Here is a 27,877-nt window from a genome sequence, read left to right as displayed (position 1 = left end):
ATACCCCAACCCGGCTTATAGTTAAGACCTTACAGATCTTCAGTGCATATTCTAATGAACTGCAGAAACCATCCATCTTTCAAAAAGAGCTGTAGAACAAACTATAAAATGCTAGCATAATCATTTGACAACGAGAATAGTGAAGCAAAGGTTGTTGTTCACGCTAACCTCAAAAATTGTTGACATCCATAAACTGGAACTTAATAGACTGAAGCAGATAAAAAATAACTTAAATACTAAAACAGGGTATCACAAACAGTTTGAAAAAAGATCCTTAAAAACATGTCTTAAATTTGTGAAATGAGAACAAACTAACAGATTTAGAGAACAAAAATAATTAGTCTTTGGTACCAAACATGGTTAACATAGACAGACTTGTCCAAAAAAAGATCTCACTTAAATGGAATAAACCTGGAGGAGTGGGTAGCACCAATACCGGGTCTACCGTGCTTCACAGGCCTGTATGAAATAGAGAATTCAGCAAGGTAGTGGCAAATCATTAATGGCTTGATTTCAATATGGTTGAATGTCTTTCCGTTGTAAACACCCACAACACTCCCGATCATTTCTGGAACAATGATCCTGTTCCTCAAGTGAGTCTTCACTAGCTCTGGCTTCTCACCGGCTGGTGCCTCACATTTCTGTTTAAATAAACATTTACATTTCAAAGATAGTAAAAATAAATGCCATCAACACAAATATTTGCAGTCTTGAAGAACAAAGAACACAAGTTTGAATCAAACAAAAAACATGAGATAGATACAGAAGTTTAAATTAAACAGAAAATATAAAACTACAAAAAAACTATTCAAAACATTAGAAATCAATACTTCACAATTCAGCAACCGTTAACATGAATGTTCACAAACAAAGCAAACTTTTCATGTTAACAGTTGCCGAAATGCTTTAAAGAAACTTAGTAATGGATTTTAACAAAAAACCCAATAGACGAAACAAGTTGTTTAAAACAAACAGAATACAACAAAACTACCTAAACAATTTAGAACTTTATAATTCAATTCTAATTTTCAAGATAACATTTTCAGCAACTATAAACATGATTGTTGAGAATACAAATATTTGCAGTCTTCTACCAAAAAACACAAGTTTTCAATCAAAGAAGAAACATTACACAAAGTGTTTAAATAAAACAAAAACAACAGAAAACAACTTAGCCAATTCAGATCATTAAAAGCCGATGTGTATGTAATTAATGCGGTAAAATATCAGATATCGGTCAAGGACCAATAACTGAGATTTAGTTAATCTCGGTGAGATATCAGTAATTTTAGTATAATGGAGAATTTATGTATATTGCAATTTAACACTAATAATTCAATGATATATATCGGTTACAGTGGTCAAATATCGATGATACATCGGTTATCTCGGTCAATATCGACACCGATATTTTACTAGGGGACCGAAATGACCAATATATCACAACTTTCAAAGCCAAAAACCTAATAACCTAAAAATTAACAATTGTTTTTGTCACACTAAAAGAATTTATGCATATCTCAACAAATAGAAAATAAACAAAATCAAATCAAATTTCTAACTTAAACTTGTAAACAAGGAACGTTTCCTATAGTAATTACAAACAATAAAACTAGTCGTAAACAGTTTCAAATAAAACAAAATGCAGAACATATTAGTAACAAAGCATAATCATGTGATTGTATATAATCTAAAACATATTAGCAACATAATAGATAATTAAAGTAACTTCATCGTAAAATAGTAAAGGAAACATACAGCTTTGCGGAGCTTCTTGATCAAAGCCATAGGCTTCCTCTTCAAACCTCTCTAAAACCTATCAAACCACAAATTCAATTAAAAAACAAATCGATTCAAATGAAAACAAACCTTCTGCGAGCACGAGTAGTGAAGAGCTTGACAAGCTCATCAGTAGACATATCAAGCAGAGCATCCAAATCCACTCCTCTGAATGAAAACTTCTTAAACGTTCTCTTCTTCGGTGCTCCGGCTGCCACAACGTCAACTTCAACATCCGCCTGCAACAACAACAACAGAAGATGATAAGGATTAGATTGAATTGGTGGAAAGAAATCGATAGCATTGCAACGGGGAATAGGATTACCATTGTAGAGTTGTTGAAGAAATTACTGCTGCTGCTGCTGATCTGAAAGAAATAAGAAGGCTACGGTTTGTTTGTTTGGGTATTGTTGTATATAAAGAGGGCTTAGGGTTTGGGCAAGTATTGTTGGGCCTGGTTTTATTTTTTAGTGTAGTTGGGCCTGGTTTTATTTTTTTAGTATAGTTGGTCTTAGTTCAACAATGTTGTTTTTCAATTGGAAAACCAACTGCTCACCAGACTTTGGAAAATCCAGTTTAATTAAGACTATGTTAGTATGTTTAACATTTTAGGGTTATCTTTAACATTGGTTGACAAAGTATGACTATGTTTACCAATTATGACCATGTTAATTAAGTATAACCAAAATATGTCTATCTTTGATAAACTATAAATAGTTAAAATTATAAATTATGGCTATGAACCAAAGCTGTCAAAATGTGTCGTGTTATGTTAATTGGGTCATAATTGACATTAAAAGTTTAACACAACTATTGGACGCAGACATGAGGTTTAACTAAATCTGTCATTTTAAACATTGATAACACGAACATGATTAATTACACAAAACGAAACCTTTTGCATGATTAACCGGTTAAAAAACACGACGCAATTAAATAAGCATCTCAACAATACGAATGGGTTAGTGATACAAGTGACTTAACTTTTAACATCTTAAAGATGCCCTTTAAACATCTTTATCTTTATATGTGATGTAGGAGCATAAGTAATACAAGAACTCCAAGAGGAGACATTTAAGTTTGCATATAATGAAAAACTACAAAGATATTATGTGTGTTTACAGGTTTCTGGCCGTATCAACAAAGCTAGATGTATAATTTCTGTTTGTTTTGTATTCGATTTGCTTTCTGGGTTTTATTTTTTTTAAAGAGGTTTTGTGGTTCTTGAATTGTTAGATTTCTTTTAGTAAATTGTGTGTCACCCACAAATGAGTTTATGATAAAATCAAAACCTGTTGCTTTTTTTACTAGTTCAAAATTCTCACTCGTGTAGAATGTGCTTGGTAAAAATCTAGTCTAAAATAGTAAATTGTGTGTCACCCACAAATGAGTTTATGATAAAATCAAAACCTTTACCAGTTCAAAATTCTCACTCATGTAGAATGTGCTTGGCAAAAATCTAGTCTAAAATAGGCATCAATGTGCAAATTTTAGATTTCATATACTCAAGTTTACTGAAAATTAAATATTCAAAAATTTTGAAGCCACTTAACCAATTCAAACTCTAATACTGATAAAGATGAGGAATCAAGTGAGAAAACCACATCCATCCACATTCCTTTTAAAATGGATCTCTCTTCAATCTGCTTCACTCACTCGTTATATATAACAGTAGCAAATTGCAGGTTTTAGAACAAGTACTCAAACTTGTAAATTGTTTAAGTACCTTGCCTTTACTATCCAATATGATGATTCTAATCACAAGTTAGACTCTAACATCATCATATTATAAAAACCCACTTAGCTAGGTGTGATAATCCATCCAAACACCTAATCATAGCAATTTTACTATAAATCTATACTTAGGGTTTGTTCCTAAGCAATCCTACTTCACCAATTCGGCCATAGCCTCAACGATTCATACATAAATCGCATCTTGTAAAGTTAATCAATTTTCACAACTTCATCAATGTCAAAAATTCGACATACCTTACGATCACCTTGACTTGGTGGTCATTAATTCATGTTCATTCATGAAATCAAGCCCCAAATGACCCTTCAATTTGAAGATTCTTGAAGAACTAGGGTTAGCTCCCCTTTTTCTTCTTCCCATGTTTGTTCCACGCACACACCAGGTGTGTGTCTGTAATAATCTTTTTTTTTTGTTTTTAATACACAAGTTTCTTTTGTCACAACTATAACAAACCTAAATTAAACCAACACCCACGAAATATTTTCGACACCCCAATATATTTTAAAATATCCCAGTATGTCTTAAAATACACCCTGTATGTGAAAACCAAGCCCAAAATGTGATCTAGCATTTAAAATAAAATAAAAACAAGAAAATTCACCTTGTCGCGGGCCGCGTAGCCTTAGGCTACGTCTTACGCGGGCCGCGAGCGATCGATAAACGCGACCTCACCCGGTGGTGACACGTGGCAACGCGTGTTAAACCTACTAAGTGACCCGGATCACCTACGACCTAGGCCACCTACTACGCGGGCCACGTAGGCCCTGGTCTCGTTTTACGCGGGCCGCGAAAAACCCAAAATCAGCACCTATATAATGGGAGCTCGGGGCCTTCAGTTTCCGTCGCTCAAATTCGAAATCGCTCTCTCAATTCTGAATAGTATACATTATACTCGGGTCTAATACCCCCCTAAATAACGAGGTTATGCTCCGTTGTAAGTATCAAAACCCCTGGATACGTATTAGATACTCTGTGTAACACCTCGAAATTTTGCGTCCAATAATGTATTGACACGTGTCTTGAGTTTGCACGTGGTATTAAATACTGAATAAAGGACTAAAGTTGACAAACATGGAAAGTATGTAAATTCGAGGGTTAAAAATGTCAACGAGGGATAAATACACTGTACAGTAACCCTAAATGATGCTCGTACCTTCAAACGGATAAATCATGGATCGTACGGAAAGAAATGCGGAAGGAAGTGAGAGATTACAAACTACAGGGGTTAATTGTGTCAACATGTTTAAGTGATACCTCTGAGTGACCCTTTAACATACCCGAGGCTTTGTAACAGTAAATTACGCTCACTAGAATATAAGATATAAGCTTCGCGAAGTTCCGTTTTAAAACGAGAAAGTTATGATCAATTCCGTATGCAAGGGGTTAGAAGCGTCAACAATGAAAGATAAGGCTTTTCGAATACTAATTAAACTAACCGGGGACTTAACGGCGCGGGTAAAAGTCACAAGGCCCTTATTCGTAAATAATCGAGGTCCAAACCGCAAAGTTACCCCTTCAAAACCGAAAGGTCAGGCTAATCATGACAAAAGATTTGAAAATCTCGGAAATCAAGCCTCAGGCGGGCCGCGTTAAAGAAACGAGTGAGCTAATGCGGGCCGCGCGCCATATAAAGATCCGGTGTCTGACATAAGGATTCAGGCGGCCTGCGTACAAGTTGCCTGATCCTTAATGCGGGCCGCGTCAAGGTGCCAGATGCAGAAAACATCACAGATTCACTGTTTGAGCTTGTAACCGACCTTGGATGCATTAATTGAAGCATGGGCGCCCCCTACATGTCCCCCAACACTCAGGGACAGCTGCTGATCATCCATGAGCAATGATAGACTTAGTTGTGATGATCTTATGCTCCATTTTTCACTATAAAAGGCAATGTAATGCACACAATTGAAACACACCTCAAACTTGCTTTCTTGACCACTTCTGGAGCTCAAGAGAATTCTTCTAACATCTCTGGTCATGCACCAAGCTTCTGTAAGTATGCCTAACCCTTTGTGGCTTAGTTCTTGCTTAGTTTTAGCCTAAAAGTCAATCCGTCGTAATTAACGGTTGACTTGGCGATAAATCACAAATGGTCCAGTGGTTTGTCGAATCAAAAGTAGTTATATGTTGGTAATCATGTGGGCATTAAACCCCTAAAAGGGCACCCTCTGATTCCCACTCTAACTAGTCCGAATGTCGAGTCAAACTTGCTTAGAAAAAGTCAACAGAATGTTATTTTGCGATTTTAAGCATAATCAGTAATGTAGATGGCGTGTAATCTGTTTTAACACTCATATAACATGATAATAAGTATATTAACCGGTCTAAGCTTGTTTAATCCGACCATTTACTGTTTTGACCCGGTTCGGAACCGAAAGTCGCAAAACTTTGACTTTTGCTTTGACTTCAGTTCTGACCCGTTATGGTATGATTTAGATATGCGTTAGGACTCTCTTAGGACCAGGTTACATGATGGTATAACCCTCTGTGACCGGTTCGTTGTTTGTCCAAGTCTTTAACACGTTTCCGTTAAATGCTTAAAAGTTGACCGTAACGCCCTTTTCACTTTAAAACGAGAATTTTGGACATGTGAAAGGACAATAATCTTAGTTACTGATTTCTAAGCATGTCCCTAAAATTTCACGTCAATCCGAGGTCTAGAATGGGAGTTATGCTAAATAGCGCATTTACGAAAACTTTAGTAATTAAATGGCGCAATTAGCATAACGCCTATCTAAACCCAGATTTCGGCACCAACCCTTTTACCCACTGATGTAAAATAATATTTGGAGATTTTTAAAGATTTTTAATGATTTTTAACCTGCTCATAACCTACGGTTATGGCATCGGTTCGGTAAATACCAAATATACCCTTTTCGAACATAACTTGAGTTCTACAAAGTATTTTGACCCGATTCCAGTTGCTACTGATTTTAAATAATAAATAGAGTATTTTGGACTTTATAAACTGATCGGAAAACTCAGATTTCCTGTAGAACTCAGAAACCTCTTTTATGAGTCTTAAAATGACCGAAATACCCCTACGGGGCACATATTGGTTTAAAACTCGTTACGGGCATTATGGAAGGTATCCTACTGATACCACAACTTCTTTAAAGCATATTGACTTAGGAAATTTGTGTAGGACTCTTACGGTTACCCGTTACGCCTTTTGCGTGCACGGTTCGGCTTATGTAACTAGTTTACATAAACTAGCCGAAACGGGTCAAACCTTACTGTTTTGACCTCAAAATCCAGAGTGTGATTATATTACCCATATAAAACAAGTCTTTAAACTTGTCGGGTCTGAATCGCATTCCATTCCATTCCCGGTTTTCGCCTTTCACGCGATTAAACCGTAAATATCCTTTAAAACTGACCGGTCTAAGCTAAGGCTAAATTAAAGACCCGTTAGGATTCTAATAGGTTGATTTAAACCTTCGTTCCAGAATAGGAGACCAGTAAAAGAAACTTGCATTGTTTATTAAGGATTTATACTTGCTCAGGTAAATACTTTTAACTTATTTTCCATTATACGGGCTTGGGTTACGGTATTTAAAATACCGCTTGGTCGGGCAATTGACCCCAACTCATTAGTAGTTGGGTATTATCAATGTGACCCGTTTAAAAACTTGTTTTGTTGGCTTTACGCCTTTGGGAGCTTAATGACCATGTCCCGGATATCCTTGGCATCATTTTACGAAATGGCCACGACCCCGACACACGGGTGTAGGCGTACACCCGTAATGTGTCTATATTATTAAAGGTATAACCGTTGGTTTTCCCGCCACGGCTTTATGCTTAGTGGCGTGTCTATTAACCTTTAACCCGGCACGACCCGGGCGACCGAACGCATAGTGACATGTAATTCTTTTACAAGATTTAATCATAAATTATCCCAAGTTATAAAGAGTTTGTGCCTTGTGCATTCAAATCAATTTTATTAAACATTTTACAAAAGTGTCGGTTGAATGTATTTACCAGTGTAAACTGACGTATTTTCCCTAAAAAGATTAAATGCAGGTTCTAAGCGTAATTGGCTGGATATTTCTCCTTAGCATCAATAAAGAGTCTCGCAAGCTTAAGATGTCTATGTCTGTTGAACAACACTTATATTTTATCTGATCCCCTGTGGATACATTTCGACTATCCGTAACACATTGATATTACAAACGATGGTTGAAATATATTTATCTTTATGCTTCCGCTCTGCATTCATATATTGTGTGGTTTGACTATATTGTTGCCAACTACGTCACGGTAATCCCTCACCGGGCCCACCGGTGAGACACGTGGAAATCGGGGTGTGACACTCTGCCCGATTGATCTAAGGTTCCGTAACGGCTGTCGTGGTTCTGCCCGACGTAGTCGTTGGAATGCCATCTCGGGGAGGGTATTACTAATGTTAAAATGGGTTATTATACTAACACGTGTGCATTTGTGTAATTTATAGATTGTCACTAGGAAACCCTAAAGGATAATCTAAGACAGCAATGTGAGTAATCCTCTTTTTATATACTCCTTTTTGTGTGTAATCTCCTTTTTATTAAGTGTTTTTTACAAAACCTCACTTAATTAATTATATATTAAGCAGTTATTGAGTATTTGTAAGGATACAATTATCGTCGGTAAATTTGGGGTTTTGTATACAAAATTTGTTACTGCCTTGCGAGAAGTAACATGACCATAAGTCGGAACGACAGTACCGTGGGTGTTAATTGATATGACTTGGAAACAAATGTAATTGCGCGACCGCCCTCAATACTGTACAATGGTTTTTATTAAAACTTGATTGAACTGGGATTCACTCACCAGTATTTCCCACTGACAAAATGTTTTTAATCGCGTTTCAGGTAACAAAATATAAAAGCCAAATAGAAGCCAGCTGGACAGCACTGAAGGCTTGGAAAAGTGGCAATAAAGTTACCTAAAAGAAGTAGATGTTTTTATTAAATAAAAATAGGATTTATTCCAATGAAAATATGTGTACTGAAAACTTGGGTTTTACCACATGTGTTTAATATTATGAAAATGTGGTATTTTACTCTGATAAAATATTTCCTAACTATGATCCTGATGAAAATTCCGCTGCCAAAATGGAGAAAATACAGATACCACCAGAACTTGCCGCGACCGCCCCTTCCCGGGACTGTTAGGGGGCGGGGGTTGCGATAGAAGGTGGTATCAGAGCTAAGCCACTGATTCAGCCACAGAAGTGTTCTGCTGACACCAAAATTCAATCTGTTAGGAAATAAATTACGGAAATACGTGCATAATTGTATTTTCTTGTTATGTGTTATTTGACTATTTGTTAGTTTACAGTATGAGCGACCAAGGACCATCTGACGCGTTCCGTCAACTGTCTGGTTCGCCTAGCAGCGAAGGTGCCTCTTCTCAGCCTGCCCTCTCGGGGTACTCTGCTGATACGGAAGAAGGAATATCCGTATTTAAGGCTCAATCTGAAGAGCCATTTCCTCAGAAAACGAAGAGATGGTTCAGTAGGGGAGCACACGAGCGTAGAAAGCGTATGAAAAAAGTTATAAGAACATAGAGCACTAGCAGCAGGCAAAAGAGAAACCGATGCCTATGCCCAGGACATGCTCAATAGGGGAATAGCCAATATCCACATCTTAGCAACCACTGTAGCTGACCCTAACCTGGAGCAAATATTAGCACCCAACCACAACCACCAGTTCCTGACCAACCAATGGAGATAGAAAACTCTGAAAACCAAGTAGAAATACATGATTTCAATCCGGAAAAAATACCTAGGGTACCTGCACCAAACCCCTTAGACCCATATTACGACCCCTGGTGGGACGACAATATGGACTCTAACTCCCACGTGTATTCGGGACCTCTACGGGCATCCCATTTGACCTTTACAATAGGTACATACATCCTTCGAAGCTTCTTTACCTGCCGATCCTCAATCGATACAGGTTTTTCCACAAATTTCAAGCTCTCATCTATATGCACATCTGCGTGTGGTATGACTAGTGATTCATCAGCTAGACATTTCTTCAGATTGCAGACGTGGAACACATTGTGAATACCACTGAGCTCTTCAGGTAAGTTAACTTATAAGCCACTGTTCTTACACATTCGATGATCTCGAATGGTCCTATATACCTCGGGCTTAACTTGCCTTTCTTGCCAAATCGCATTACCCTTTTCCAGGGTGATACTTTAAGCAGAACCTTATCTCCAACCTCCAACTTCAAAGGTTTTCGCCTTTTATCAGCATAACTCTTCTGCCTATCCCTGGCTGCTTTTAGGCGATCACAAATCTGGACAATCTTGTCCGTCGTTTCAAAGACTATGTCAGGTCCTGATAATTGAGTTTCTCCTACTTCTGCCCAACAAATAGGCGTTCTGCACTTTCTACCATATAACGCCTCAAAAGGTGCAGCCTGAATGCTCGTATGGTAGCTATTATTATAGGAGAACTCGATCAGTGGCAGGTGCTTATCCCAACTACCACCTAGATCAATCACACACGCACGCATCATGTCTTCCAGGGTTTGGATAGTACGCTCACTCTGCCCATCCGTCTGAGGATGGTAAGCCGTACTAAAATTAAATGCGTGCCCAAAGACTATTGGAAACTTTTCCAAAAATGTGACGTGTATCTGGTATCTCTGTCAGATATAATAGCCACTGGTACTCCATGCAGAGATACAATCTTATCAACATACAACTGGGCTAACATGTCAGAACTGTAAGTTTCCTTAATGGGTAGGAAATGTGCTGACTTAGTCAGTCTATCTACTATCACCCAAATAGTATCTTTTCCTTTCTTAGTCTTTGGCACCTTGGTGATGAAATCCATCGTCACCATTTCCCATTTCCAGGTGGGAATTTCAGGCTGTTGTAGTAAACCTGACGGCTTCTGATGTTCAGCTTTAACTTGAGCGCACGTCAAGCATTTAGCCACATAGGCAGCTATAGACTTCTTCAAGCCTATCCACCAATAATTTGCCTTTAAATCCTGGTACATCTTATCAGCTCCAGGATGAACGGAATATTTGGAACTGTGGGCTTCCTGGAGGATAACATCCCGAAGTCCTCCATAAACAGGAACCCATATTCGTCCATTTAACCTTAGAATTCCGTCCTTACCATAGGATAACTGCTCCTCAGTTACTCCTAGCTTCTCATCAGGATAGTTAGCTTCTAACACAACTTCCTTCTGCGCAGCTAACAATCTTTTATTCAAATTATTCTTTATCTCAATGCTCTTGGCATTGATTCTTATGGGCTTTACCCTTTCCTTCCTGGTTAAGGCATCAGCAACCACGTTTGCCTTGCCTGGATGGTATCTTATTTCACAATCATAATCATTTAAGGTTTCCATCCATCGTCGCTGCCTCATATTCAATTCCTTCTGATTAAACAAATGTTGAAGGCTCTTGTGATCAGAATAGATCACACACTTAGTTCCATACAAATAATGCCTCCAAAGCTTCAGTGCAAATACAACGGCACCCAGCTCCAAGTCATGGGTGGTGTAATTCCTTTCGTGCACCTTCAACTGACGTGAAGCATAGGCAATAACCTTGCCTTTCTGCATAAGCACACACCCCATCCCGATGTGTGATGCATCACAATATACTACAAACTCCTCTATTCCATCAGGCAATGTCAACACAGGTGCATTGCTCAACCTTTGTTTAAGAATGTCAAAGGATTCCTACTGCTTAAGGCCCCAATCAAACTTAATATTCTTACGTGTCAACGAAGTTAAGGGCGCAGCAATCCTTGAAAAATTTTCAATAAATCGCCTATAGTATCCAGCCAAACCTAGGAAACTACGAATCTCTATAGGCGTCTTTGGCTCTTGCCAATTCATGACAGCTTCAACCTTAGCGGGATCCACTTGGATACCACGCTCACTAACAATATGTCCAAGGAATTGGACTTCGCGAAGCCAAAATTCACACTTTGAAAATTTGGCATAGAGCTTTTCCTGCTGAAGTAGTTTCAGAATACAACGAAGATGCTTCTCGTGGTCCGCTTGACTCTTTGAGTAGATGAGAATGTCATCGATGAAGACGATGACAAATTTATCCAAATAAGGCTTGCATACACGATTCATGAGATCCATGAATGCGGCAGGTGCGTTAGTGAGCCCAAAAGGCATCACTAAGAACTCATAATGACCATAGCGAGTCCTAAACGCGGTCTTGTGTACGTCTTCATATTTAACCTTCAATTGATGATAGCCTGACCTTAAATCAATCTTAGAGAAGTAGCTTGCCCCTTGTAGCTGATCGAGCAGATCGTCGATCCTGGGCAAAGGATACCTATTCTTGATAGTAACCTTATTAAGCTCACGATAATCAATGCATAGACGCATTGATCCATCCTTCTTATTGACGAACAAAATTGGCGCTCCCCATGGAGACGAACTAGGTCTAATAAAACCTTTGGCTAGCAAATCGTCTAGCTGCGTCCTCAATTCCTTCATTTCTATTGGTGCCAACCTATAAGGCACTCTAGCAACAGGTGCTGCTCCGGGGATGATATCAATTCTGAATTCTACTTGCCTATCTGGTGGTAAACCAGGTAGTTCTTCAGGAAAGACTTCAGGGTATTCAGAGATGACTGGAATATCTTCAATCTTGGGCTTCTGCTTGTCGACCGTTACTTGTGCCATATAAATAACACAACCCTTCTTCAAACATCTAGATGCCTTGAGCATAGACACTTGCTCAGGCAATCCATGTTGGGTATCTCCTTGAATGGTAAGTGACTCACCAGACGGAATCTTAATCACCACTTGCTTCTTGTTGCAGATGATCTGGGCTTGGTTATGCGATAACCAATCCATGCCCAATACTATATCAAATCCGGCTAACTTCAAGGGAAGCAAGGACAGAGGAAAAGAGTGGTTCCTAAAAGATATAACACATCCATCTAACATGGTTGAGGCGGTTTCTAAGGTTCCATCGGCTAACTCCACCTCATATTTCACATTTAAGGTTTTAACAGGTAAATTCAGCAACTTACAAAACTTGTTATCTATGAACGACTTATCAGCGCCATAATCAAACAGTACTCTAGCATATACGTCATTTATGAGGAAAGTACCAGTGATCACATTGTCGTCCAGAATTGCCTCCTGCGCGTTCATTTGGAAGACCCTAGCATTGGTCTTCTTGGCTTCCTCAGGTTTCTTGGCGTATTTAGGGCAGTTAGTCTTAATGTGCCCTTTCTCGTTACAGCCGTAGCAGGTAGCATCTTTAATCCTCTTACAGTCAACAGTCTTGTGCTCTTTAGACTTGCACAACCCACATGCAGGTGGTCCTGATTGAGACTTGGTCTCAAGCCTGCACTTTCCAAAGTGGCGTTTTTGGCAAGTTGTGCATTTTGGCTTTTCTTCAGTTCGCTGACTATTCTTTCCAGACCCAAACTTCCTGGATTCATTGTTTCCCTTATGCTTCTTCTCTGACCCTCGTGAGTTATCCTCCTCACGCTTCCTCTTACTCTCTTCAGAGTTCTTGAGCGATCTTAGTCTGACCGCATCTAAGGTGAGGGATAGAGATAGATCAGCTGCTGATCTAAAAGTAGCAGGTCTTGAAGCCTTAACACTGGCTTTGATTTCTGGGGCTAAACCCCCAATGAAGCGAGCAATCCTTTTGGGTTCTGGTGTCACCAGGTAAGGAACCAGCCTAGACATGGTGTTAAAACTTGTAAGAAAAGCTTGGCAATCTAGGTTCCTCATGACCAACGATAGGAAGTCTGATTCAATCCTTTCCACTTCATGCTGTGGACAATAATTCTCCTTAATGAGAACAACAAACTGCTCCCATGACATATTGTAGAGCGGGATCTTCCCAACAGCTTGAATGAGAGATTTCCACCATGCCAGTGCCTCTCCTTTGAACGATTGGGATACATACTTCACCATATCCCTTTCAGCACAACCGTTGATATCAACAACAGTGTCCATTTCATCTAACCAGGTCATACAATCAATTGCTCCTTTCTCCCCAGTGAAATCCCGGGGTTTGCAGGAAACAAAGTACTTATAAGTACAAGACTTGGCACGTGGCTCATCATCGAACACTATTCTCTTACGTGGAACACTGTGTTGGTTTGAGGAATGTTCAAAATCCTCTTTCTTAGGCCCATCCTTCTTGGAGGGTATCTTGCTATGAGCTTCCGAATGGGTTTTAGGAACAGATTTAGAGTGGGGTACCGAAGAGGTTCTACTATGAGTTCCACTATATTCCTTGAATTGCTCCTCTACAGCTTTAGATACAGCTGTATTAATCAGGTTACGGAGCTCTCCTTTGGTTATATTAACCCTATCATCATCATCGTGGTTTTCCAGGGGATGACTGTTCACTTCCTCCGACCTAGCCATGTAGCTTTAATTGCTACATAAAAGAAAACAAGGGCAAGGTTTATATAGAAGTTTATACAGTTTTCATCGTTTTAGACGATTTATTAACCATGGTTTATAATACCCATTTTAGTTAATTATTCAGAATTTTTATCATAACCCTAAATTATAAATAATAGCACAAAAGGCCTAGTCACGTAGACAAGTTTAATTTATAAACCAGGATTCTTACAGAATCGGGGTATGTAAGGTTTGAATCAAAGTTCATTACCTTTTCTAGACAGGGAGTTGTAGGCTACCACTGTCTTTAGTCCCAGAGGACGTTAATTATAGCCCGTGGGCACGTCATCCTTAAGGGATGATTATATAAATAAGGGAATTTAGAATAACCCATTTTAATAATGACTTATGTGATTTTATCGAATCACACTTTGTCAAGCATATTAATATGCTTTCTGATGTTAACAAGGTTTTGAATCTTTTGAATAGGTTGTACTATCTTGGCCATGTCTGCAAATGACAATTACGCTAGGTTTTACCATCTTGACCATGTCTGCAATGACAATTAGGCTAGGTTTTACCATCTTGACCATGTCTGCAACGACATTTAGGCTAAGTTTTACCTTTAAGATTCTTTTAATATTAAACGCAGAGCAATCCTAAATTGAGATGTTAACAAGGATCTGAATCTAATTGAGGAACTACCATCTTGGCCCTGTCTTAGAACGACACTTGAGCTAGGTCTTGTCCTTTTTAGATTTTGCCATTTTATCACAATGGTAGATCTTACAATAGGAATGTTTTTAAATCTAACCATTCCTTTAAAATTTTAAACAAGTGCATGGTTGCCCTAAACGGGACTTCTAACCGAAATGATTTACCCATGCAAGGGCAAATCAGGAAAATAAGAAAGGAAGCAAATAAAAAAAACAAAACAAATTAGGATTAGTCCTAAGTTCTTGTCTAGACTCAAGAATGTGCAATTGTGTAACTGAGATTAAACATAAAAAGGCTAGTGTTTAATTTACTCAGTGTTGGCTCTGATACCAACCTGTCACACCCCTATTTTCCACGTGTCACCGGTGGGGAGTATCGTGACGTAATTGATATCATCATAGTCAAACAACACAACATATAAATGCACAGCGGAAGCAAAAGATATAGATTTATTTCAACTGAATAAATTGTAATGTTTAAGTATCACAAAACAGACGAAACAGATCCACAGACGGATCGAAATAAAAAGGAAAATTGTTCAACAGACTTTGACATCTAAAGCTTGCGAGACTTGAGTAATGATGCCTGGAGTAGCCAACCTATTTCGTCTAGTACCTGCACTTAGCCTTTTTGGAAAATACGTCAGTTTGCACTGGTAAATACAACTTAACTGACTCATTTTGAAAAGAGTTTAAAAATTGATTTGAATGCACTTCGGCAAAAATATTTTATAACTTGGGACAATTATTCAAAATAATCTTGTATACAGTTTTACTCATTTGTCGTCCATTAGGGCCGGTTTGTAGGGCCGGACTTAAGTTAACTGACACGCCACAGGTATAATGCCCACAAGGTCGATTCCTTATAGTGGGATACCAGTTTTTACATAATGCATCTGTCAGGTGTACGCCTACACCCCGTGCTTAGGTCGTGGCCATTTCTTTGAATGATGCCAAGGATATCCGGGACATGGTCATTTAACCCCCAAGGGCCATACACCAAATAATACATATCAAATGGGTCATGCAAATACATCAATCACAATCCGATTTAATGACTACACAAACCCGACCAAGCGGTACTTTTATAGTACCGTATCCCAAGCCCGTATAGGGAAAATAAGTTAAGGGTATTTACCTGAGCAAAGTATAAATCAAATACAGCAAGTGCACGTAGCTTTTACTGGGCTCCTAATCTGGAACGAAGGTTTTTAATAACCTATTAGAATCCTAACGGGTCTTTAATTAAGCTTAGACTTAGACCGGTTAGTTTTCAAAAGGAAGACACGGCTCAAACGCATGATAAAGCGAAGACCGGTTTAGAATGTGGTTTTGACCCGACAAGCTTGAATACTTGTTTAATATGGGTAACTTAATCACATTCTGGATTTTGAGACAAAAACGATATGGTTTGACCCGTTTCGGCTAATATATGCAAACTAGTTACATAAGCCGATCCGAACGCGAAACATGCGTAACGGGTAACCATAAGAGTCATGAACATGTTCAACAAGTTAATATGCCTTAAATATGTTGTGACATCAGTAGGATATCTTCTATTATGCCCAAAATGAATTTAAACTCAAATTACGCCTCATAAGGGCATTTTGGTCATTTTAAAAATTATAAAAGGTTTTAAATACCAAACTGAGTTACAGGTCTGATATAATCAGTGATTATACTTAATTTACTAAGTTATATCAATAGGTTATAACTTATATGTGAAATCTATCCTTTATAACCAAACTATGCATCTTAAGGGCATTTTGGTAATTTCACATAAGCCTAAAAGGTCAAAATCGGAAATCTGAGCTTAAGACCTTTGTTTACTGTTAGAATGTAAATATTTACTAAAAATATCAGAAGCATCAAACCTTATACTTATAAAATGGTTTTAATACATACTACGCGTTAAAAACGCTTAAAAAGGCGATTTGGAGCCATTTCCGGGTTTTCAAAGGAAAGCAAAAAATTTTATTATTCCAGAAGGCTCAAGATACTTTATTTATCATATTAGATCAGTAGAAAAAGGTTTGGGGTCAAAAGGATTTGTAAAACTCATTTTATAGCCCAAAAGGGCAAAACCGGCAATTACCGAAATAAGCTTAGAACTCTATGTTATGCTCAGCCTAAAAATAAATAAAAATCTTCAAAAATCCCAAAATATTATATAACATCAGCGGGTAAAAAGTTTGATATCAAAAATTGAGTTTAGATAGGCTATATGCTAATTATGCGGTTTATTCACTAAAAAGCTTCTTAATTACGCTAATGGGCATAACTCCTAATCTAGACCTCAAACTGATGTCAAATTTTAGGGACAAGTTTATAAATCAGTAGTGAAGGTTTCTATTCTTTCACTTTGTCAAAAATCATATTTTAAGGTCAAAAGGGCATAATAGTCAACATTTAAGCATTTAACGGAATCATGCATATGAATCGGATAACTAATGAACCAAGTTGTATGATCTCAGAGGGTTATACTTATAGGTAACTTGGTCCTAATAAAGCTCTAAGGCATTCCTAAATCATGCTCAAACGGATCAGAACTGAAAGTTAAAGCATAAGTCAAACTATGCGACTTTCGGTCCCGAACCGAGCTTAAACTAAAAGTTGTCGAGTTGAACATGTTTAGACATGTTCTTACATTAATTACCAAGTTATATTAATGTCAAAACAGGTTTCATAGCTTCTACATTGCTAATTATGCATTTATTTGAAAATTAGCTTTCTGTTGACTTTTTATAATCAAGTTTGACTCGACAATTGACCTAATTAGAGTGGGAATCAGAGGGTGACCTTTTAGGGGTTTAATGCCCACATAATTACCAACTCATAGGTACTTTCATAGTGAAATTTGACTGGAGCAATTAAGATTAATGACGAAGTCAAACCTTAATTACGACGGTTTGACTAAACGCTAATAAACTAAGCAAAACTGAATTAAAGGAGGTTAAGCATACTTACAATAGTCCTAAGCACAACTAATGATCACTAGGAAAGATGCTTGAGCTCCAGGAACCTCCAAGAAGTGAGTTGTGAAGTTGTAAGTGAATGAGCAATTGAAGATTACAACTTCATGGCCTTATATAGGTTTCTTGGATCATCAAGATCATGCCAAACAAGTCTAGGATTGTTTCCAGATGATTACAAGTGTCCCTAGGCCTTAACTTGCTGAAACAGACACCTGTGCAGTTTTTCTACATCTGGGCACCTTAGGCGGCCCGCGTAAGGTTCCATAGATGGCTTACGCGGCTGGATTGAGGCGCAGGTCAGATTTCACAAGTTTCAACTATTTACAATTTAGCCCCTGGTCCTTCCAAACATGGTTTTAAGCTCATTTCTTGCACTTTTAACCCCCCAAACTTGACTTTTAAGGACTCCAAGTTATAAACCAACTATGTTTAGTCCCCGGTTACTCATACGTTTACCGAAAAGTCTTAAATTTCAACGTTGACGCTTTTAACCCCTCGTATACGAATATTGTCATAACTTTCTCATACTTTATCGAAACCTCGTGAAATTTTTATCACACATTCTTGTGAGTATAATTTATCATTACAAAGCTTCGGGTCCGCTAAAAGATCACTCAGAGGTATAGTTTAAACATGTTGACACATTTAGCCCTTGTAGTTTGTAATTCCTCACTTTCTTTCACAATTAGCTTCGTATGATCCATGATTTATTCGTTTAAGGGTACAAACATCATGTAGGGTTATTGAAAGACATATTTATTCATTGTTGACCATTTGAATCCTTTTACACACATAGATTCCCTGTTTGTCAACTTTAGTCCCTCTAATTCAATCCTTTACACGTTTTAAGTCCATGACACGTGTCGATACAATATTGGACATGAATTTTCAAGGTGTTACAACCTCTCGGCCCATTCAAGTGGGTGTGCGATCCAGCACTACTAGTGTGCGACCCAATCCTGATCCGTGGCCCAACCAAGTGTGCGACCAGATGAATCCCATGCCCAACACCATTCAGTCCATCCCGGAATGTGACCCAATGCACTGTGCTACTCCACCACGAGTGTGTGTGCGGTCGGTTATGTATTCAGCCATAATGGGATTCAGTTACACAATCAATCATGGATAATCAAGAACTGTTTCTATACATAACTTTCCAAAGATTTGCATGAACACTAAACATTCCTTTGCCAACTAACAACAATTACCAAGATCACCATGATCATAATAATCAACATGTTCATAAATTAACATAACCCGTGACTATGACATAATCGTTACTAAAACTATGTCAATTAACATGAAGGTTACAATAAATCCTATCCATCGTGCGACCCTAGTTCTTTCCGATTCACCAACCCACAAATCCATTCATTCATAATAATGATCACCGATTATATCCTAATCCATTCCAACAGTTATCAAGATTTTTCGCTAACATACTATTATTCCACAAATCAAGCAAGAACACACATACAAACACAATTATCATGTACCAAATCTTAACAAACAACCAAGATAGAACACTAACCGTAACGTAGGATGAATCAGTGACGTGTAGGATGAGAAAGCTTCGAATGGAAGAAGAGAGGGGCTGCCGTCGGGTCGATTGAGAGAGAATAAGAGCTAGGGTTTGTAATTATGTCTAGTATTATGGTAATGATAGGGATCTACACACAAATCATGTGTGTATTCTCTAAGTTTGGGCCGAACCGAGTTCTCGGGTTTCATTTGGGCCGTGGACTAGTCCACAACAACAAAAGGGTGTGCGGCCCGAAGAATGTTATGCGACCAAGTTCACAACACAAAGCATCATCCAACGCATAACAGTTTACACATTCATTAAACATATTAAAACATCCAAATTAAAACATTCATTCCAATCACGCACACTAGAATGCAACGTAACATAAAGTTTGAAAGAACTAGTATAAGACTCTTGAAAGTACAGGTTGTCACATTTCATATACTCAAGTTACTGAAAATTAAATATTCAAAAATTTTGCAGCCACTTAACCAATTCAAACTCTAAAAGTGATAAAGATGAGGAATCAAGTGAGAAAACCACATCCATCCACATTCCTTTTAAAATGGATTTCTCTTCAATCTGCTTCACTCACTCTCTATATATAAAAGTAGCAAATTGAAGGTTTTAGAACAAGTATTCAAACTTGTAAATTGTTTAAGTACCTTGTCTTTACTATCCAATATGATGATTCGAATCACAAGTTAGACTCTAACATCATCATATTATAAAAACCCACTTAGCTAGGTGTGGTAATCCATCCAAACACCTAATCATAGCAATTTTACTATAAATCTCTACTTAGGGTTTGTTCCTAAGCAATCCTACTTCACCAATTCGGCCATAGCCTCTACGATTCATACATAAATCGCATCTTGTAATTACAAACAATAACACAAACAATAAAACTAGTCATAAACAGTTTCAAATAAAACAAAATGCAGAACATATTAGTAACAGGGCAAAATCATGTGATTGTATATAATCTAAAGCATATTTATATAATATCAATTTGCAAGATATTGTTGCATTCATAGTTGTACCTAATGCTTTAAGTATTGTATGGTGGTTTATACAAAACCATGGACTGGTATTATTGTGATGGTTGTATTTGTTTAAAACCTGACATCCATTATTATTTTCACACTTTTCTTTCCAACACTATATGCTCTTTCTCTTTCCAAAAAGTCACCACCGTTTTACACACCATTTCTTAGCCATCACCACAGTGGCACCATGTTATAAAGGTACATTAACCGCTGGTGCATGGCGGTGGTTATGGTTGTGGTGATGGCGGTTGGGGTGTTAAGGCAGTGGGAGTGATGGTGTGGGAGATAGACATAGTAGAGAGTAGGTGGTGGTATTGAGGGTTTTCCAGCGACTTGCTGTCGGAACCGGCCACCACCGATGGTGGCGCCACCTCTTTCTTCTGCGTTTTACACTATCTGCCACCACCCACCGCCGCTTCTCTGCCGGCGTCAACGCAGGAGAACCTCCGTAAACCACTTCAAGATTCAAGATTTATGTGAATCTTGAAATTTTATCTTAAATTTTCAACCTTTGTAAACCCACTGGCAGTCAATCATAAGGGTTTCATCTTTATAAAAAAATCATCTTTAGATGAATATGTGTTTTCAACCACGGTGGTTTGTATTTGATGCTTACCCTTATGAGTTATGACTACTTTCATGATTTTCCTTTCCCCTCTTTTGGTATTATATTTTGTTACAAGATTGATCATTTGGTATTGTATTTTGTTAAGATCTTGCTTGCACATTTACTCAATTATAACAGTGATTTGCTGTTTGTTTTTTTTTTTGGGTATATAGAACTTTTATATATTTTTATGGAAATAGGACTCTATAGATCCAAGAACCACCGTACCCGGTGGGGTTGAGTGAGGTTTTTTTAAACAAATTATTGCACTTAAAAATAAAAATAAAAGGTAGAATATTGGTAACCGATTCGCTTCAAGTCGAATGGTACTAAAAATGCCGTTTGGTTGAACTCAAATCTTATTTGCAAGTAAACTGTATTGTTATAAATAAGTAGATAATTGGTTATTAAATTATCAAATGTATAGAATTATGAGTAGTTTTACATGTTTCTTTGAACCTTTCTATAAAACAATTAGTATAGATTTAGATGGTTAGGTATGGCGTTTATTAAATGGGTGTATTTAAACGGGTGCACATCAAAAGGTGAATGATAATAATGGGTTGACGTCATCGGAAACAGCGTATGATAGCAAAAGAGGAGTTGCCGGTGAATGAAGCGGTTCACCGAAATTCGTGAGAGGGTGGTGGTGGCAATCACGAGTGGCGGTGATTTGAGAAAATCAAGATAATTTGATGATGATTTCGCATAAATAAAAAATATAGTTGCAAATGTAGGAGTTTCTCAATGAATTGAAAAGGAAAAATTGGTTCTCAATGCATTGAAAAAAAAATACTTCAATGATAATTTATCCTTCAGAGCATTGAACTAAGAATGTTGAGTGGACTTCCACAAAATCTAATCAAACGATACACAACACAATCCAGGTCCACACCACTTCAATCTTCGGTGGTGACCAACCAAGGATGGATCATTATATCTTGATCCAAATTTACTTTTAGATTTAGCAAGTGAATTGGAGTGGATTATATTATACGGTGGAAGACAAACAACAATCTAGCCGTTGAATTCATTGAATATAGCTAATTGTTAAATGCATTGCAAATATGCAGACAATCTTATTAAATTTACTTCTCTATACTTTTCATTGATTGGTTTTAGGGTTTAAAGTCTTTTTTACAGATACATGTAAAATAGTGTGTTCTATGGCCTAATTGATTAGAGTTGCTACAATTGATATGTTACGAAAGAATTGGAGTTGCTACAATTGATGTGTTACGAAAGAATTTATACATGCCCTTGCCGCAACGCGGGGGTGGTTATTACTAATTAGTAACAAAATAGATAATTAAAATAACTTCATTGTAAAATAGTAAAGGAAACATACAGCTTTGCGGAGCTTCTTGATCAAAGCCATAGGCTTCCTATTCAAACCTCTCTGAAACCTATAAAACCACAAAATAGATAATTAAATAAATTTAAATTAACAATCATTTTACAAAATTGAAAACAAACCTTCTGCGAGCACGAGCAGTGAAAAGCTTGACAAGCTCATCAGTAGACATATCAAGCAGAGCATCCAAATCCACTCCTCTGAACGAAAACTTCTTAAACATTCTCTTCTTCGGTGCTCCGGCTGCCGCAACATCAACTTCAACATCCGCCTGCAACAACAGAAGATGATAATAAGGATTAGATTGAATTGGTGTAAAGAAATCGATACATTGTAACGGGAATAGGATTACCATTGTAGATTTGTTGAAGAAACTGATGTTGCTGCTGATCTGAAACAAATAAGAAGGCTAGCTAGGGTTTGTTTGTTTCTTATATAAAGAGGGCTTAGGGTTTGGACAAGTATTGTTGGGCCTGGTGTTAGTTTTTATTGTAGTTGGGCTTATGCAAATGGTGCCTTACGAATTATGAATTCACCAATGGTGTATTGTTGGGCCTGTCAGTAATAAAGAAAGTATTTGATTTGTTATCTCAGTTTTCGTGTTGAATCACGACCCAGCTGGTTCACACCAAATTAAAACCAAGAAGTTTACTCATCCTGTTTTCTTTTCGGACCCACTAGTGAAGGTTTGCAATCCTTTGTTATGAAGGGCATTTTCATAGTTTTTTCCTAACATTGCGGTGGAGAGCTTTAGCTTGCTCTGATATATAGTTTAATATTAATAATTAATTAATGTGTATGAAGGTGTTGAATCAAATGATAGTAGGGTTATGTAGTATTGTTCTAAATAAATGCTCTTAAGTTTTCTGTTAAGGCTGGCTACAATGTTTCATATAACGAGTTGTTAATTCGCACGCACTCGTAACCGCCTCTTGCTCGACCTCCTCATTGGTGGAGTTACCCTCATCCGCTAAAAAAAATTTGTAGTAATAATTTGCAATGGACGACGAGGAGGTGGGGAATCCATTTTTTATAAAATGGGTGAAAGTTGTATAAAAAAAATTTGATATTTGAAGTTGTGGGTGAAAGATTTTTTTTTATTGTGGTTTGTATAAAATGGATGAGGGTGATAGCATTTATATAAAAGTTAAATAAAAAAAACGAATATAGGCGTTGTAATCATGACTGTTACTAGGGGTGTTCAAAAAACTCGTGGCTCGCAGCTCGCTCGAAACTCGCTCGAAAAAAGTTCGAAAAGAGCTCGGCTCGAAAGCGGCTCGGTTGTAAACGAGCCAGCTCGGCTCGGCTCGGTTTGTAAACGAGCCGAGCTCGAGCTTGGCCTGGCTCGGCTCGCGAGCTCGTGAGCCAGCTCGATAAGGTTTACATCCTTCATTTTTGGGTCCCACATCGCTCAGGAGATAAAAACTAAAGGAGTATCTCATCTATAAAAGAAAGTAAAGAAAATGTACAAAGTGAGTTATCTATTTATACTTGCATATTTAGCCATTTGGTTAAATATAATTGCAATTATGGCCCTTAGTCTATAAAAAGATTCATTTTTAGGGATTTTTAAGTAGTGAATTTTGTGGTTCTTTGTTAATTCGAGCTAGATCGAGTCGAGCCGAGCTAGCTCGAATTTTAATCGAGTCGAGCTCGAGCCTCAAATCTCAGCTCGATTTGAAATTCGAGCTCGAGCCGAGCCAGCTCGAATTAAGTTCGAGCCGAGCTCGAGCCGGGTCGAGCTCGGCTCGACTCGGCTCGTTTACAGCCCTAACTGTTACCAACGGTCATTGGCCAAATCAAGTTCTCTCTGGCGTTGATTTTAAAATGCTCCAGCCCTTTTTTTGTTAAACAACGTCCAGAGGGGGAGAACACACCGTTGTGGGGCGTTTTTGAACCAAAAAATGCCCAAAAAGTTCACCACTACGGGTGGTCTTATTGTCAAACTGGCTGCTTTAATTGATGACACTGACTGCCGTATATGTGGCTGATGGATTAGATGTCTTTTTCAACCTTACACATAATCAGAATAACATTAAAGAACAATCAACAAAGAAGATGCACCTTCAAACATCTTTATACGTGATGTAGGAGCATAACTGATACAATATGTGATCTAGGAACATACGTGATACAAGAAGACTACAAGAAGAGACATTAAGTTTGCAAAAAAAAAAAAAAATTACAAGTGTTATTACAAGTTAAAAACCAAGCTTAAAAAAAACAAATAAAACAGTTCCCGTATAAACTTGAGTAAGATTTTGTAAGTATCATCATCAAGTCAAATGTAGGGATGACAATGGGTCGGGTTTGGGACGGGTTTAGGTAATCTCAAACCCAAACCCGATTAGATAAGCTTGCCCCAAACCCGTCCCAAAACCCGTCGGGTTTATATCGGGTAAATACTCATCAGGTATCGGATACACCCGCGGGTTTCGGGTAAACCCGTTAATTAAAAAAGATCACTCGTTAGGTATACTCATCTCAAAACCCATTGGGTATCTATCGGATAACTACTAACCGGTTTTGTATTGTTATTATAAAAATATATATCAAATAACTACAATGTATACAGAATAGAATACCTATATGTGTAAAAAATGGATGTATCATATATATACATATTAATAATATAAAAAGAATGTATATCGAGTATACAATCGGGTAAACGGGTACACTGTATCGGGTAATTGGATCGGGTAAACGGGTATATAACTAAATCCCAAACCCGTCCCAAACCCGCGAAAAAAATAAAAACTATTCCCAAACCCGTCCCAAACCCGATTAACCGACCCCAAACCCGTCCCAAATGTGTCGGATTTCGGGTTTACCTATCGGGTTCAGGTTTGATTGCCATCCCTAGTCAAATGGCAAATGACGGGGATTTAGGCAGAGGCTCACATCACCATTCAAGAATTTTTATGACGATTGTGGAGTAATAATTATTCACTACTGTTTATACACTTTCAGACATACCACGATGAAGCAAAAAACTAAAAAGATCTAATGTGTTTCAGTCTTGCTATAAGAGCGGTCGGTCCGAATGTTGGGATCCACCGGAACTTGAGAAGTTATAACAGAACATAAACTTAAAAACACTGAAAGAAGGTATAACAAGCAATTTAAAAAAAAAAGCGAACAAAAACATTTAACATTCGGAACACAGTTAAAAGAGAAAAATCATAGCCTCACTTCAATGGAATAAACCTGGAAGAGTGGGTGGCACCAATACCGGGTCTACCGTGCTTGACAGGCTTATATGAAATAGAAAATTCCGCAAGATAGTGACCGATCATCTCAGGCTTGATTTCGATCTGGTTAAAAGTCTTGCCATTGTAGACACCCACAACGCTCCCGATCATTTCTGGAACGATGATCATGTTTCTCAAGTGAGTCTTCACAAGCTCTGGCTTCTCACCAGCTGGTGCCTCGCGTTTCTATCCAAATTTCATTTGAGTTTCAGAATTTACAGCATAAAAACATCAGTTTACAATCAAACAAGAATAACATTATATGAAAAAAGGTGTTTGAATTAAACAATAAAAAAAAATCAAATCATTTATGAAACACCATTTTTAAGAGTTTTATACATGTTTTAGGTTGATTCCAGCATTATACAGGGATTTTTTTTCACCATTTTGGCTGGAAAATGCCCTGAAGCAGCGGCTGAAAGCTCACATTTAAGGGCGCAGCTAGGGCTGCAAACGAACCGAACGAACACGAACACGGCCTTGTTCGTGTTCGTTTGTTAAGGATTTCATGTGTTCACGAACACTTACCGAACGAGATTTTTTGTTCGTGTTCGTTTGTTAAGGAAATGAACTTGTTCGTGTTCGTTTGTGTTCGTTTGTTAATTTAGGTACCGAACACAAACGAACGTTCATGAACGCACACGGACGCAACGAACACAAACAAACGTTAATGAACATAAACAAACACAAACGAACATATATTTACTTTCGAAGATGATCATATCAAAAAAACACTAAGTAGATCCACCCAAAGTATACCAAGCTAATTATCCAAACTTGAGTAGCTTAACATATAACCAATAAAACATTTGGTGGACCTTACGTGATAATGAAATATCTAACAAATAACCAATAAAATATAAGTTAGGCCATAAAATATAATATAATATAAGTTGGGTAATTAAATAATATATATATTCCTATACACAAACGAACACGTTACTGAACGTTCACGAACACAAATGAACGAACACGGCCTTTGTTCATGTTCGTTCATTTAACTAAACGAACGAAATTTTTTGTTCGTGTTCGTTCATTTATTAAATGAACGAACACAAACGAACTTCCCGCCGAACGGTTCATGAACTGTTCGCTGAAAGTTCAGTTCGTTTGCAGCCCTAGGCGCAGCCCAGTTAGTGCGCTGGGCTGTGCCTGAGCATCTAAAGAGCTTTTGACAACATAGATGATATTCAATGCTAAGTTTTTCAGGGTAAACCAATAGCTTACAAAATCCACTACTAATTAACTTGCCCACATAATCCGATTTTGTGTACCGCTTAAGGAAGATAAGCATAAATAAATCATTTTTCAAACTTTAATTTGCCAATGAAAAAATGTTCCCGAAATTGTATATTGTATATAATCTAAAACGAAGTTATATCTAATAAATAAGAGATCGGATGCGTCACATGTCACAATTATGCGAGCCCAAGTGTAGTTTTCCCGCTTCTCCCATTTCGCCCATTCATATTCTATAAGCATGGATGGCAATGGGTCGGGTTTAGTTAATCCCAACCCCAAACACGTCAGGTTTCTAGCGGGTATATACCCATTGGGTATCGGGTATACCCGTTAATTTAAAAAAATCCATCAGGTAAACTACTAATCAGTTACATTTAGTATTATTATTACTATAACAATAAATCAAATAACTAAAATGTATACGGAATAAAATACCTATATGTATAAAAAATGAATGTATCGTATATATATACATACTTAAATATATTAAAGAAATTATATCGGGTATACAATCGGGTACACTTTATCGGTAATCGGGTCAGGTAAACGAGCATGTCATTGAATCCCAAACCCACAAAAAAACTAGTCCCAAAAGTGTCGGGTTTACCCATCCCTATCTATAAGTTAACTCAAAATATCATTTTATAATTCCTAAAGCTTCACTACAAACTAGTAACTATTTAATATTTCCTATTTGTAACCTAGTTGAGGATGATAATAATATCTGGCAAAACATATAAATGACAGTAATATACACACAATTCCAACGTAAAATAATAAAAGAAACATACAGCTTTGCGAAGCTTCTTAATCAAAGCCATAGGTTTCCTCTTCAAACCTCTCTGAAACCTATCAATCCACAAACTCAATTAAAAAAAAACAAATCCAAAACAATTTCACTAAAAAGAATAACAAACCTTCTGCGAGCACGAGCAGTGAAGAGCTTAACAAGCTCATCAGTAGACATATCAAGCAGAGCATCCAAATCCACTCCTCTGAACGAGAACTTCTTAAACGTCCTCTTCTTCGGTGCTCCGGCTGCCGCAACGTCAACTTCAACTTCCGCCTGCAACAACATAACATTACGCTCAGATTCATAACAATAAAACAAACAAATTCAAACAGAGAAAAGAAATTAGATCAACCATAGTGTGGTTTGGTTGTTGTTTAGGAACAGAGGCTAGGGTTTCAGGACGATCTATCGTTTGGGTTTTGATGGAAGATCGATTCCTTGTGTAGTAGGAGGGCTTTGGGTTTGGATCACAGTTGGTTGTT

General features: G+C 37.6%; 2 protein-coding genes across 3 annotated transcripts; both read right to left on the bottom strand.

Annotated features, from left to right (window-relative positions):
- Window positions 1–377: 377 nt before the first annotated feature.
- LOC110930997 (40S ribosomal protein S15-4) lies at window positions 378–27,877 on the bottom strand. 2 transcript variants are annotated; one of them, XM_022174388.2, is made up of 4 exons: window positions 27,748–27,877; window positions 27,520–27,668; window positions 27,394–27,451; window positions 378–641 (listed from the first exon to the last, which is right to left on the bottom strand). In XM_022174388.2, exons 1-4 carry the CDS (start codon window positions 27,748–27,750, stop codon window positions 393–395), a joined length of 459 nt encoding a protein of 152 aa, XP_022030080.1. In that variant the 5' UTR covers window positions 27,751–27,877; the 3' UTR covers window positions 378–392. The 2 variants fall into 2 exon arrangements, with proteins under 2 accessions (XP_022030080.1, XP_022030078.1); XM_022174386.2 differs by lacking the exon at window positions 378–641 and adding an exon at window positions 25,091–25,546.
- On the bottom strand, window positions 22,008–22,819 carry LOC110930998 (40S ribosomal protein S15-4). Its single transcript, XM_022174389.2, has 3 exons — window positions 22,462–22,819; window positions 22,232–22,380; window positions 22,008–22,161 (listed from the first exon to the last, which is right to left on the bottom strand). Exons 1-3 carry the CDS (start codon window positions 22,462–22,464, stop codon window positions 22,065–22,067), a joined length of 249 nt encoding a protein of 82 aa, XP_022030081.1. The 5' UTR covers window positions 22,465–22,819; the 3' UTR covers window positions 22,008–22,064.

Source organism: Helianthus annuus, chromosome 3 (assembly GCF_002127325.2).
Source record: "Helianthus annuus cultivar XRQ/B chromosome 3, HanXRQr2.0-SUNRISE, whole genome shotgun sequence".
Classification (NCBI taxonomy): domain Eukaryota; kingdom Viridiplantae; phylum Streptophyta; class Magnoliopsida; order Asterales; family Asteraceae; genus Helianthus; species Helianthus annuus.
The sequence above is the reverse complement of the archived record's forward strand: the minus strand, read 5'-3'. Positions and strand labels throughout refer to the sequence as shown.

What these genes read in the sequence shown, in the direction of transcription:
- LOC110930998 (XM_022174389.2), bottom strand. An exon ending in ACTGCTCGTGCTCGCAGAAG is followed by an intron (nt 22,162 to 22,231) that starts GTTTGTTTTCAA and finishes GTGGTTTTATAG; the next exon opens with GTTTCAGAGAGGTTTGAATA.
- LOC110930997 (XM_022174388.2), bottom strand. An exon ending in ACTGCTCGTGCTCGCAGAAG is followed by an intron (nt 27,452 to 27,519) that starts GTTTGTTATTCT and finishes GTGGATTGATAG; the next exon opens with GTTTCAGAGAGGTTTGAAGA. An exon ending in TTAAGAAGCTTCGCAAAGCT is followed by an intron (nt 642 to 27,393) that starts GTATGTTTCTTT and finishes TTATTTAAACAG; the next exon opens with AAATGTGAGGCACCAGCCGG.